Source organism: Mauremys reevesii, linkage group 8 (assembly GCF_016161935.1).
Source record: "Mauremys reevesii isolate NIE-2019 linkage group 8, ASM1616193v1, whole genome shotgun sequence".
NCBI classification, from domain to species: domain Eukaryota; kingdom Metazoa; phylum Chordata; order Testudines; family Geoemydidae; genus Mauremys; species Mauremys reevesii.
In genome coordinates, this window is record NC_052630.1 from 76,775,522 (window position 1) to 76,790,320 (window position 14,799).

At 40.6% G+C, this 14,799-nt stretch overlaps 1 protein-coding gene across 18 annotated transcripts in view; it reads left to right on the forward strand.

The window, feature by feature from the left end:
• The first annotated feature begins 9,082 nt into the window (after positions 1-9,082).
• The window catches only part of HFM1 (helicase for meiosis 1), a 105,073-nt gene continuing 99,356 nt past the window's right edge, over positions 9,083-14,799 (forward strand). For 7 of the 18 annotated variants that reach the window (XR_005583993.1, XM_039486101.1, XM_039486100.1 and 4 more), the window contains exons 1-3: positions 9,083-9,498; positions 12,133-12,234; positions 12,657-12,772. Coding sequence is in view for 13 of the 18 variants with exons in the window: in XM_039486101.1 (XP_039342035.1) it covers positions 12,164-12,234; positions 12,657-12,772 (187 nt within the window). In the remaining 5 variants the exon portion in view is untranslated. Of the gene's footprint in view, positions 9,499-9,535; positions 9,764-11,452; positions 11,512-12,132; positions 12,235-12,656; positions 12,773-14,799 lie in introns of those variants that run through there. The other 11 variants (XM_039486106.1, XM_039486104.1, XM_039486118.1 and 8 more) reach the window with 11 other exon arrangements.

Here is a 14,799-nt window from a genome sequence, read left to right on the forward strand (position 1 = left end):
ACTCATCAAAACTGACGAAGTCCTCGAAGTATAACATTTATTAGTCAATCTCATTCTTGTCCGTGTTATAATGTAAACAGCTTGTTGCAACTGAAAAAGGATTTCTGACAAGTCAACTTGCTGGCTACACTATAGTAGTTGGCTAGCTTGGAACACTGTATTATGGAGTCAAATATCACAATTTTCTTTTGCTTTATTCAGAACAGCTCTAGGTTACAGTGGCTCTGGCTTCAGCACTTCACAAATTCAGAGTTTTCCATAACATCATGAGCTAGGTCAATCCCCAGGGGAGAAGAGGTGCAAATTGCACCCACATGTGTTATTGGAGACCCACTAAAGGGCTTCATCTCTGTGAAAGGGCAGACAGTGTTTACACTGCCACCCTTCCTCTGGACTTTGTTACAGAATAGCTTTAGCTTACAGTTGTGGCACCACAGAAACCCTGCCAGTGGAAGATGTCTGGAGGATACAATGATTTGATTCATCCCCCTCTTTTGAATGGGAATTATGACATAGGTGGTTCTAGGGGCAAATCAGATCTCATGTTCAGATGGCCATTCAGATGAAGCATGTCCACTTTCCCAGTTAGAATGTCCTCTCTCTCCAACTGGATGAAAAACAGTTTAAATGCACACAGTAACCAGAAAGTGTTGAGTCCCAGTTTCCTAGCTCCTTTAAAGGGTGCACATCATGTTAGATTGTAGTAATTCAGCAATCTAAGTAAAATATATTATATACAGGTAATTAGTCGATTCTTCTGACATCTGGTGTAGAATCATGGGAGTTGCATATCATAATATACTGCAGCCTTCCCCTCATCCAGAAGGATATGTAATATTTCTTTCACCATTCTTGTTCTTTACTATTTGCATTGTGTTCACTCCCAAAAGTCCCAATCAGGACTGGTCTGTATTGTGCTAGGTTCTGTACATAGGAAGACAGTATCTACCCTAAAGATCTTATAATCTACTTTAAAAATTAAAACTTATAATAGTAAGAGTCAATATTTAATTGGAAAATATTGTATTTAGAAATATGTTGGTTAAGAGAATGTTCTTGGTGTTCATAGAAACTATAGTTCTTAAAATGTAAACTCCAAATATTCATATTTTTTCTATTATAGTAAAATGAGAAGGAACTTCTTATTTCTGCTGAAATACCACCAGGAGAAATCTTTTTCCTGTACCATATCATAAAGAAATATTCTCTAGTTACAGAATGTTTCAAAAGTAGGATGACATGAACCAGAGATCAAACAAAGTCTGTATACATGGGTCTACTTTTAAAAAAGCTAAGGATTTGTAGGATATTCTGATCATACAGCCTAAAAAAAATTAATTGGCATGATGTTTCTGTTTATTTCACAAGTCACAGCACAGCTACGCTGCACAAGACTAGTAACAACAACAGAATAAGTAGACTATCTTCATGAATAGGAGTCTAAAAATCATCTGAATCGTCTCTAGAATAAGTGTGGGTCTTACGACTAGCTATGTTAGGCCTTTAGTCACATTTAGGGCCCTACTAAATTCACCGTCCATTTAGTCAATTTCATGGCTATAGGATTTTAAAAACTGTAAATTTCATGATTTCAGCTATTTAAATCTGAAATTTCAGGATGTTGTAATTGTAGGGGTCCTGACCCAAAAAGGAATTGTGTGTGTGTGGGGGGGGGGGGGGCGGAGTCGCAAAGTTATTGTAGGGGAGGTTGCTACCCTTCTGTGCTGTTGCTGGAGGCAGCGTTGTCTTCAGACCTGGGTAGCTGGAGAGCAGCAGCTTCTGACTGGGAGACCACCTCTGAAGGCAGAGCCACCGCCAGCAGCAGCACAGAAGTAAGGATGGCATGGCATGGCATTGCCACTCTTACTTTTGCGCTGCTGCCTGCAGAGCTGGGCCTTCAGTCAGCAGCCACCACTCTCCAGCCACCCAGCTCTGAAGGCAGCACAGAAGTAAGGGTGGCCCCCCTAAAATAACCTTGCGATCCTCCTGCAACTACCTTTTGGGTCAGAACCAGTTTGAGAAATTTTACTGGTCTCCCCCGTGAAATCTGTGTAGTATAGGGTAAGAGCACAAAAAAGACCAGATTTCATGGTGGGAGACCAGATTTCACAGTCCATGATGCATTTTTCATGGCCATGAATTTAGTAGGACCCTAATCATGTTAGTTGGACTCTTGTAAAATTCAGTTTAAACATGGACCAGGCTAACTCACTTTAAACATGGTTTGCATGGCCCATGTAGACAGGTTCTACCATGTTTATACAAAGTTAGAAACCATGTTCTATCCTAACTACCCTATAATACTAGGTAAGCAAACCATGTTTGGTACTGTTTTAAAATAGTTCAGTTTACATCTCCCTTTGAGATGGGGCCTTAGGAGAAAGAGGGTCATTGGATAGGAGATGCTTCTCTAGAAGTTATCAGACTGGTGTTTATTTCCAGAACAAATTGGGGACTGATAGATATCTGAAAGAGAACAAGAATTAAAAGGTTTGCTTTAATCTTCTCCTGAAGAAAATGGAGGCTCCACAGAAAAAAAACCCAAAAACAACAAAAAAACTGGGGGAACTGATGCAGGTAGAGGCTAAGCAGCTTGCTGGAGGTCACACCATGTCATGAACAGAAGCCAGGTCTCCTGACGCCAAGTCTGCTGCTCTAACCACTTGACCACACTAGCTCCCAAAGTACTAAAAGGAAGTTTTCAACAATATTGGTAATGAATTTAGGTGGCAAGTGAATTAAATTAAAATTTAATTACACAGGGTAAAATCTATTGTAAAAGTTAATTTTATTTTAGGACTGTAAATTCAGAACTTCAGAAATTTTCTTCTGTCATCTGAACATAGTGAAATCCATCAGAGATTTTAAGGTTTCTATCATCGTATCTCTTTCATGCAGTTTCCAGCTTCATCGGTACCAGAAAAACTCCCTTCACTGAAGATTCCATTTTCTATCCTGTTCTATTGATTTTTCACTTTTCAAAATGGTACTTCCTTTATGCTGCACCAAATGGAACTAGGAGCCTGATCTTTCAAACCTGATTCACACTCTTGAAGTTAAGTGGACTAAAGACATGATTAAGGAATATTCATATAAGTGAGCATTTGAAAGACACGGCTCTAGGACCTTTCACAGACAATTTCACAGTCCCCATAGACTCAGCATGATCTTTGAAAGCTAGGACTGAATTAAGGAGTTAGTTGAACCTGAATATGTGACAAAATTGCTATACAACATTATTATTATTATTATTTTGTATTATTATTTATTATCTATATTACCATAGCACCTAGGAGCCATTGTCATGGACTAGGAACCCATTATGGTAGGCACTATAAAAATTAAACAAAAAGATGGTTCCTGCCCTAACAAGGAACAATGAGACAATATTGGTCAGCAAGATAGGCAGTGGTCTCAGCATACCAGCACACTGTATTATTACAGACTTACTTGTTGACATAAATAAATTATGAAATAAATTACCAAAATAATTGAAACTGACGTGATTATATTGTGCTATTTTGACAAACAAAATATGCATAATTTTGCAATATTGTGTGTAGAATTTTTAATTTTTTTGGTGCAGAGTTCCCCCCATGAGTAAAAAAGGTGTATATTTGAAAATGTAATACGTGGTCAATGGAGGTTGACATCATGAGCCAATCGGAGGTGGGAGTCTAACTTGACAGTGAATGAGAGATGATAAGTAGAGTTGAGACAGGTTGCGATAAGAGGGTATTTTCCTCCAGAGAAATAATTTGGAAGGAAATTATAAATAGATGCACATTGTAACAAGATGGTATAATAACTTATGTCCCAGCACCTGCACAGACCTCATTGTAGGACTGGTGTCTTTAAAAGTACTTAATGTTCATTATCACTGTTGGAATTCTCCATAATTAAAAAAATTATAGAGAAAAATTTTGCATAAATCTATGCTAATTCTGCATACTTTGTAATACATTTACAAATAAAACTTGAAATAGAAATTAACTTTTTTTAAAATGTTGAAGATTTCAAAATAATCCCAATGCTTTAATAACACTATTATAGTTGCTAATCCAAAACAGAAAATAATATTTACAAGAAAAGCTTTGTTAAGGTGAATGAGCTATCATAGCACCTGGAATCTAGGTATCAGCCATAAACACCATTATATGATGTAGATAAGAATCTAGCAGACAAAATTATGTTTATTAAACAACTCTTTGTTTTACTGGGGTCTTTCAAAGGCTTTCACTGAGATCTGACCTCAGTGAAATATCCTTCACTTAAAAAAAAGTGTGGAAAAATTAAAACAAAATATATTTAGATAACTACTGTGTAAATTTTCCATTATGGTGGTTGTAGCTGTAACTATACAAATTGATTTACTGCTAATTAATGGAATGGTGTGGCATGGCTTGCACCCTATGCTGAAAATATACCCCTAAAGAACAATTCTGCCATCACATATACTTCATGCAATCCCATTTTGCATATACCTCATTTTGTCAAAAGGGCTTCTGATTGATATGTACAAAGGATGTTAAGGCTAAAAATATATTATCGATATGCCCCATATAGTCTAGGTACAGAATTACAGATATCTCTAAATACCGAGTGTGTCACAATACTTAGGCGTGATGACATATGGTAAGGATGGAGTTTTAGCTTGAACATAGATGTTATTGCTTTGTGAATTTCAGGTCGGATGTTAATATTAAATATTATTACATAATTATAGCATTGGTTTTGTTTTATGGAAATCATTGCATCAAATGAGCAGAGGTGTTAGCCAAAAGGGCTCGTTTCCCCCCGGAGCTTACCTAATTATACCAAGGAGGCACGGAGAACAGGAAGACGAGTACCACACCCTTTATTGATCGGTCAGCTGAGCGGGTGCTCTCATCGGCTAGTGCCAGAAGAGAGACACCCCGTACAAACCCGGACGGGCCCTTTTATAACCAATAACAAACAACTTAGCCTACATTCGTCTACGTCATTTGGTTGACCTGTAGAACCTGTACATGTATCTGTTAGGGGATAATTGGGTACGCAGAATACATATATCATTTTGTGGGGGAAACAAGATACATCTGTTGAGGATACATTTGTCATTCTAAAGGGGACACAAGATACATCTGTTGACCCTTTGTACTAAATACTTTGGAGACTTACATGGGAACACAGCTGCATACACTTGGGGAGCCAACATATACTTGGGGAGCCAAACAAAACTGATAAGCGAAATAGCTGACAAAGGTAGAAACACGTCCTTTGTTCTATTGAGTTCTTCAAGCTTTCCAACAGAGGCTACTTGGAGATTATTCTGTGGTGGAAGCACTCAAAGGAAAGAACACTGTCCCAAAAGAGACAGAGGATAGGTGAGAAACTGAAAAAGGAAACAAAATAGGTACAGATAAAGAATTATAGAAAACAGGAATTCTCCCGTCAAGAAAAAGAGAACATAAATTAATTCAAATATTTATTTTAGTCCAGCTATATAGAAATCAGAGTTCAGGACCTGAACTTCCTGGCTAAACATGGATTATGAACACTGCAGAAACAATGTTCTTCCTCAGCTCCTGGAGGACAGCACCTTGCATCACTCCTGGGAGATTTGCTCTGGCTGACAGAGCTGAATTAATGGGCTCCAGAGGGAGCTGTATTTAGCCCTCTTAAGGCCCCACCCTGCAAACATGCATGTGAGTAACTTCAGCTGGACTACATGCATGCGTAAAGGTACTCATGTGTTTAAGAGTTTACAATATTGGGCAACGTCAGGCCCAGGGCACATGATGCTAGGCAAAATGAGAAAATGGGAAGAACTCTACCACACTTCCCTTTCCCCAAGTCTGTTATCAGATGAACATATGCCTTATTTTTATTTCTTTTAGAATTTGATTGAAAAAATTATAGACCACTGTAAACATTTTGGAAGTCCTTGAGTCTGTTGTTTCTGCAAATGATTGAATCAATAACCACAGTCTCAACCATGCAGTATATATCACTTTGTTTTTAATATTTGACAGGTTTAAGTCCATCTAATGCTATATAGTAATTTCCACCACATGTAAGAAGGCAGTGGCAATTCATTTTAGAGGTTAATGTTTTTCTTATTTCACTGAAATCACAGAGAAGGCTGAGCAAAGGAGACTGAGGGAGCAAGCAATATCACACCTGTATCTCTCAGCCTAGTTCAGTCTTGAGATTTTTCTGCATCTAAAAACTGCTTTTGCAGCTTTGCTCAGTTAGTAACTTTCACAGAATTTCTAAAGTTTTAACAGATTTGCATTTGGTAGGGACATGTATTATTCTATTGTTATGTGGATCACTGACCCATGACATTTTGATGTTCGTGAGTTTCTAGTCACATTTCCAAAACATGCAGGTTTGTGACTTAGTATGTGATCTCTATGAGCTGGAAAGACTCAAAGCATATGGCAGATCAGATGTTAGGCTTGGGGGAAATCAAAAATTAAACTGTCTCGGAGCTGTTGAGAGGCTGCTTTGCTATATATTTTATGTGATTTGTATGTGTGTGTGTTGGGGGAGATGCCACCTAGGGAAAGGAATCTGAAAAAAAAAAAGCTTTAAAAATGAGCTGTTTGTATTGTTGCTTTAAACTTTAAAGTCTGGTCAACTAAAAGCAGATGTTGCAAACTAAGATGGAAACTTGCCTGAGGCCAGAAGAACTGGAGAAGGCGCTTTCTAATAGTAAAAAGGAAAAATGCTTTCTGGAATCAAAATGCATTATATACATAAAATGGACACTCTGGAACTTTTTTCCTCTTTATATTTAGACAGATTAGTGCACAGTGGTTATAGTTTCCTAATTTGATTTCAGGCAAATGACTCAGTAAAATTTGTGACTGGATTGTAAGTAGTTTACCATGAAATATTTTATTTTATTCTGCACTGGCAAGGAAGGATTACAACTATCATACTGGAATCGGAAATATGACTGAGTTTACACCTTACCTCTGGCTGCTTGCCCAGTACTTAGATGGAGGTGGACTAGAGATTGTGAATACATGGTGTGGGTTTTGGCATAATTTCACATAACATACTTTTGATGCTCTGAGTCTGTTCAGGTCAGAAGTTTCTGTGATGGTGATAACTTATAAACATATACACGTAAGTGGAAGAGTGAGTATAACCTTTACTGTATGTTTTTATAATGACCTAATCCTGTACAGTATCTGAGGATATACTTAAATTATATAAACACAATTTTAAGTCTTTGAAATAGAAAGTAAAACATTAAAGAATATTTTCAAGAAAGGGGAACCAAAAAGTTGGTTTATATATATAAAAAAGCAATTATGGAAAAATCATAAATCAGTATTTGATAAAATCTTCTCTTTTTCATCTATTTATGAGAAAATACATATTTACAGTAGTTCCCTCTATATTATTTCTTGGATGCCATAAAGCTTTGAACCAGTTTAAAATTTAGTCTGCCTGAGACAGTATAGCAATTAATTAATTTTAAGTTTAGTATTTCAAAAGTAAGGCTTTAATAGTGAGACAACAACTGCAATCTACAGTGTTTTATATGGAACCCCCCACAACTTTTGCAATTCAAAATATTTCACCTGATATCACTTCAATTTTAATAAAGGATTCAGAGGTTGATGTTCTGTTCAAGCTCAGCAGCAGCAATAAATAAATCAATCCATTCCAGGATTAAATAAAAATGTTGCAGATCTTTGCACACATCTCCCAGAGATATCCTACAGATTAACCTAATTAATCTAATCCAGGGGTTCTCAAACTGCATTGCACTGCGACCCTCTTCTGACAACAAAAATTACTTCACGACCCCAAGAGGGGGGACCGAAGCCTGAGCATGCCCAAGCCCCACTGGACCACTGTCCCTGGTGGAGGGGCCAAAGTCCAAGCCTCACCGCTCTGGGCAAGGGAGGGCAAAGCTGAAGCTCAAGGGCTTCAGCCCCATGCAGTGGGCCTGCAATTTGAGCCCCGCCGCACAGGGCTGCAGCCCTTGGGCAGTGGTGCTCAGGCTTCAGCAAGTCTAAGCCAGCCCCCATTCAAAGGGGGTCTTGACCCTCTTTGGGGTCCCAACCCACAGTTTGAAAACCGCTGATTATCTATCAGTCTTTTTCTAGTGCAGCTATTACTGTAGTGTCTAGGAATTCTTTTGCTAATGCAAACATTCAGTATGAAAATTGCTGGGCTAAATTCTGCTTTCATGAACCCCACTGTAAAATGGGCTTGTCTACAAATGGAGTTATTCAGGAATAAGCTGTTTCTGAATAACTCCCTGTGTAGAAAATCCCTAAATCTACTGACACCAATGGAGTTACTCCAAATTCACAGATGTGTAACAGTAAGCAGAATTTGGTCCTGCCTTTACGTCTCTCTTATTTCAGTTAGCACAATTTGTGTGTGTATATTTCTGTTTTTTCTCTTCAGTGACATACTTCTGGGTAATTTCTCAGGCATTGAACTTGTGTGAAGGATTTACAAAGAGTTTTTTTTTTTTTTACAGTTTGCCCTTAAGATGTTCTGATTGATGGCCATTCTGATTTCTGGTAGAAAGGGATGCAATAACTGGAGGCCTGCTGTTGAGACAGCTTTGCCACCTGGGCCATAAGAGCTTTGCCATGGGCTCCATCAGATGAGCTCCTCTAACATACAAAGGTATAAAAAAAAACCACAACAACAACCCTCACTCCCCTACCTGCTGATGCTCTAGATGCCCCTGAAACCTATACAAGTTCTGCAGTTCCCAAGCCTGCCAATCTATTTATCCTCAACCTCTGAAAGGAGGAAACAACAAGCCACCATTTATCTCTGCCCCCTTCATGAACTGGGTCATCAGCGAAGGAAACAACTCCAGGCATCTGCCCCTTCCAGCAGGAGCAAAGAGGAGGCAACTGATGCCCAAATCTCCTCTGGTGGCATGGGGCCTGTTTCCAGGAGGATCTTCACATCCCATGCAAGTTCTGCAACTTCCACCCTACACCTCTATCTGCCTGACAGAGAGAAACAAGTTCCCCCTGCAGATCCAGCAGTACCAGAGGCGGGTGGAAGGAAGCAACTCACCACCAGAGCCGCCATGCCCACCCTGCCTGCTGGCAGGAGCAGAGGGAAAGAAGACCCGACCCTCCATTCTTCGGGGGAGGGGGGTGCCGCAATTTTAGGCGCATCCTCCTAATCACCCCCTTCTCCCTCTCGAAAGCGAGTGGTTGTAAAGGTGGCACAAGGCGTGATCCCTGACGGGGATCTGCTGAGGGGAAATTCAGGCACGAGCCAGAGCAGAACCGCCGCAGCGCAACCGGGCGGCAGCGCCTGAAGCTCTGAGGCCGATAGATTCATGAAGGGGGCGAGCTCATCAATCGGTCAGCTTGGCTGGTTTGTGAGCCTGAGAGGGGAGTGCGATCGATCGATCGATCCGCGCTCTCCGTGAGCCGTCTTCAGGGCGTTCGCGCGCTCTGCCCTTGCCCCAGTTGACGCCATTTTGTGCGGTGGCGGGAGAAGCGGCCGGACGAGGTATGATTCGCCTCCCCTCCTGACTCGGGGTCGGGGAATGGCCGGAGTGACGTCCCCAGAGTCCCGGAGGAGAGAGAGCAGCTTCATGCAAAGACTCCTCACCCCTGGGCTTTCCTGTGCCTGCGGCCATGGGGCCCGGCAGCTCTGTAGCCCAAGGACTCTGGTGACCGCTCCGTTAAAATACCAGGGCCCCCAGCTCCTGCAGGCGGACGAGGCTCTCGCAGGCAGCGCTTGTGCAGGAGGCGGTGGAGCCCCGCAGGTTGTGGTGTGTGAAGGTTGACTGCCAGGGGAGGAGGGGCGGAGTGAGTGCTCTCCTCCCCGTGCTGCTTTGGAGGGTTTACACCAGTGGTTCTCAAATTTTTGTACTGGTGACTGGGGTTGCCAGCTTTCCACTCACACAAACCCGAATACCTTTGCCCCACCCCAGGCCCAGTTTGAGAACTCCTGGTTTATACGTCACACTATACCGTGCTCAGGGGAAGCCATGTTGGAGATGCCCCAATGCCCCTGTTTGCTCAAAAATAGAGGGGGTGGGTGCTAAGCTGTGCCATGCTGCACTGTGTGCAGCGCCAAAATGAGTATCTGGTCTTGCCTGTACAGAGCTTGGATGGCAAAAGGAATGATTACTCCTAAATCATTAGGGAAATTTAGCATCTCAGACAAACTGGGGCTACGCCGTGTTCCTGGAGAGGCATTAGGGAGTTTACTTGACAGTCATAGACTAAGCCTAACAGAAAAACGTGCGTGTGTGTTTAGATAAGAAAAGAGGAAAGCTTACAGCAATTCATAGTTTAATGTTTTTAAAAAGCTTTGGTGTGTATTAGCAGAAAGAAACAGTTCTGGAAACAAGCAGCTACGCTGAGACGATACGTTAGATATCTTTTGTTGGCCCAATTTCTGTTGGTGAGAGAGACAAGCTTTTGAACTACACAGCAGGCTTCAGGTCTGGGAGTCCACTGAAGTTACATTAACATTATTTTCTGAAATACAACATTTTAAAACATTTGAGAGAACTTTTCAGTGGATCTAAAGGTCTTTGCAGGATATTTACAGTTGAATTGTAAGCTTACCAGAAGTATACATCTTAAATGTAAACCTGAATCCATATGTGTAGCTGAATCTGACTTGAAAAATCAAATTGTAAAACAGCCCTAAAACATGAACATATTTATGTACAGTTTTGATCTCCAATTCTGCGAACAGTCATGGTTTATTTTACTACCATGAGTCTGAATCCTTTCGAAGCATCATATGTTACTTAGGGTACAAAAAGGCTTTACCATCTGTCCTGGGTTGCTCTTTGGATGTTTGGTATGTTATTAAGTCCCATAATTTTCCCTCTCTCGGAGTAGTGTTTGACAGAGGGATTCTTTTGGCTGGCCCCTTTTGTGTGTGCCTTCAGCTGCCCAAAGGCACACCTGCCACATTAGACACTCCGGTGTCATTCTTAACTTAGGTCCCAAATATTTCAGTGGGCCTCCTCACAGTAGTTAAGTTATACTATCAAAACAGAGTAAAATCCTGGGTCTGGGATTCTGACCAGTGAAAGCACTTATGGATATAAAACTTTATTGTTTTAGTAACAGAACTTAAGTTTTGTGTCTAAGCTAATTGACATCCTTTGAAGTACATATCAAGTTTGGGTCTAGAAAATTCTTTTAAACTTAGATTTATTATAATATAGGGAGTCTTAAACTGGGCAAAGAACTGAAGGAAAACATTCTTATTTAGTATTTAAAGTTTCAAAGTTAGTATTTATGTTAGATAACGTACAGTTCATCCTGTAAACCTGATCCTGCAGGCAAAACCTTTTAAGGACTTGGGGATTGGGCCCACAGTCCAATTTGCAACTAAGTAATATGGGCCTATGCAGAAAGATTTCTGACCTGCTTGTAAATTTATTTTAAAAATGTAATTATTTTACTGTGACTAGTCTATTTGGGTTTTTTAAAAGAGGTGGCAGAATCAGGTCCAACAAAAGGAGAGGGCCCTTTGTAGTCAGAATGAAAGAAGGTACTGCAAGAAAAAATATAAAATAAAACTATAATCCATTGAATATATATAAAAATTATTTTCTGAAATAAAACATTTTAACACAAACTTTTCCCTCCTCAGCTTCATCTTTTCTTTTTTTTAAAGGTGATATTGTGGTTATGTAAAAAGTGTTTAAAGTTGTACCTGTACATCATTTTTCTATTTCATTGGAAAAGATGAGCTAAGAACAACAGTTGTTTTAGAAAATCAAATGTTTAAGTCTGTAAGAAACTACAATGGGTTTCTGGTGAAAATCCAGTTTATTTTTATCACTAGATACAGAGGCAGATTTAGGCCTTGATCCTGAAAACATTTAGTACATGCTTAACTTTACGAACGTGCATGAGTGTTTAGAGGATTGTGCACATAGCTTTACTGATAATAATCTTGAAATTTTGTGAAGAAATTGGTTGTTTTTCTGTTCATGCAAAAGAACCTATTTTTTGAAGCAAGGATAATAACCTAGAGGTGCAAAAAAAAAAAGTGTGTGTGCATATATATGCACGTTTATAAGCGCACACATTTTATTTGGTTAGAAAGCTTTCTTTGTTCTTTGCATGTGTGTATATATACAACACAATCTTGTGCTGTGTTTTACAGTGTAATGAGAATTCATGTCTGATCTTGAGCAATGCTGAAACCTACAGCCACTGCCTTTTCATTGGATAATTTGTTTTTTGAAAGTCCAGATGCCAGTCAAAAGTAAGTTTGTTGAATTACGTACTTTACTGGTTCTCAGCCTTTTCAATAACTTGACCTCATGTTGCAACAGAAAAAAGTTTTGGGATTTCCCCTTCCCACTCTAGCTGTAAATAAAGAGGGGGCGGGGGTGATGCTAATGAGGGTTGTTAGTCCCAAACTGGGAACACATGATATTCTGTAATATTGGTTAACGTACACTGAACAATGTTACTTTGTGCTTGTGTTTATTCTGTATTCAGTAAGTACTTCTAAGACATGAACTAACAGATGTTTTATGCCTTAAATTTACTATGACTTCTTTACAAAATGATTAATTATAGGGGAAGGAACAATCAATATGGTACTTACAATTAATAACATTAACATAAATTTGGTGGGAAATGGTAAAGGAATACTTTTATCTCATGTACCTGTGTTATAAGCAGATATTTAGAACACGAAGAGCCAAAAAATTGGTATCTTGCACCTGCTCCATCTGTTACTGGAATTCCAGCCACTCAGGAGTTACAGAAGGAATTGGAAAAAAATAACTGTCTAGGTAAAATGTTTGACATTCATTTTTAATATGAAATACATTAGTGCTCATGTGAAGTATTATAGACATGTAACTTAGAAAAATAATAGCTCAGATTCTGAGGGATGAGTGTACTCTTTGTGTTGTTCTGGTGGTGCAAAGGGAGTGAAAACCAGGCATGTCCTCTCTGAGTTGCAGGAAGCAGTGCGGGCCGAGGAACTTTCTGGCTGCCGCTTCTAGCAGCTCCCATTGGCCTGGAGCAGCGAACCGTGGCCAGTGGGAGCCGCGATCGGCCGGACCTGTGGATGGGACAGGTAAACAAACCGGCCCAGCTCGCCAGGGGCTTTCCCTACACAAGCAGCGTCCCAAGTTTGGAAAACATTGACTTAAGGGGATTATGGGACGTTTCTGGAGGCCGATCAGAGCGCAGTAATGCAACACCCCGTTCACACTGGCGGCGCTCCAGCGGGGGCACAGCAAACGTTATTCTACTTGCTGAGGTGGAGTACCAGCAGTGCTGTAGCCGCGGAGTCAGAGCGCCCTATGTGCCTTGCCAGTGTGTTTGGGTAGTGAGCTAGTGCACCCGGGGCTCCTTTATTGCGCTGTAACTCGCAAGTGTAGCCAAGCCCTAACAGATTTAATTTGAGCATAAGCTTTCGTGGGTAAAAAATTGTGAACCTGCCCTGGAAAATGATCCCTCACTCTCCCAGACCTTGGGAAGCAGGCCAGTCCTCGCTTACAGACAGCTCCCCAACCTGAAGCAAATACTCACCAGCAACTACACACCACACCACACCACACCACAGAAACACTAACCCAAGAACCAATTCCTGTAACAAACCTCCTTGCTTACTCTGTCCCCAAATCTACTCTAGCGACACAATCAGAGGACCCAACCACATCAGCCACACCATCAGGGACTCGTTCACCTGCACATCTACCAATGTGATATATGCCATCATGTGCCAGCAATGCCCCTCTGCCATGTACAGTGGCCAAACCTGACAGTCTCTATGTAAAAGAATAAATGGACACAAATTGGACAACAGGAATGGTAACATACAAAAGCCAGTAGGAGAACACTTCAGTCTTCCTGGACATTTTATTACAGATTTAAAAGTAGCCAGAGTTGAACAAAAAAACTTAAGAAACAGACTTCAAAGAGAAACTGCAGAATTAAAATTCATTTGCAAACTTAACACCACTAATTTGGGCTTGACTGGCTCACTACAGAAGCAGCTTTTCCTCTCCTGGAGTTGACACCTCCTCATCAATTGTTGGGAATGAACTACATCCACCCTGATTGTATTATCATAGAATATCAGGGTTGGAAGGGACCTCAGACAATCATCTAGTCCAACCCCCTGCTCAAAGCAGGACCAATCTCCAGACAGATTCTTGCCCTGGATCCTTAAATGGCCCCCTTGAGTATTGAACTCACAACCCTGGGTTTAGCAGGTTAATGCTCAAACCACTGAGGTATCACTCCCCCTTGGCCCTGTCAACACTAGTTCTCCACTTGTGAGGTAACTCCCTTCTCTTCTTTAAAAGCAATGCTGGCAAAGATCATAGGCTGAATTGGTCCCTGTGCAGGAAAAACCTAATGGGGGATATGAAATCCCACGAGATCCCAATCCTGGCATTTCCTCCAAATTGTTTTGCAAGAGGGAACGAGTTGACAGAAGTGGATCTGTACTTCTGAATCATTGGGGTAATCAGAATCTGTACATACTTGGGATATCTAGTAAAAGCCAAGGCTGTCTGTGTAGAAGCCCTGTGCATTCACATTTGTTCCCACCTGTGACTCATGCCAATCATATTACTAAATTACAGTTTGCATATCTCCTGCAATAGCCTGGCATCTTTCATATGTGTGTTCAGTTTTTTGCAGTGAGAAGGTAATGTCTGATTCCTCTAGATCTGGAAGATTCTTCTGTATGGGGCTTGAAAGGTCTTTGTGACCAGGGGAAGTCTGTCTTCCACCCGCCATGTAGTTTTGAGTTTTCTGCTCCATTTTGTTCCTCTGTTTTGTGTAGCAAGTAGCCCGATTT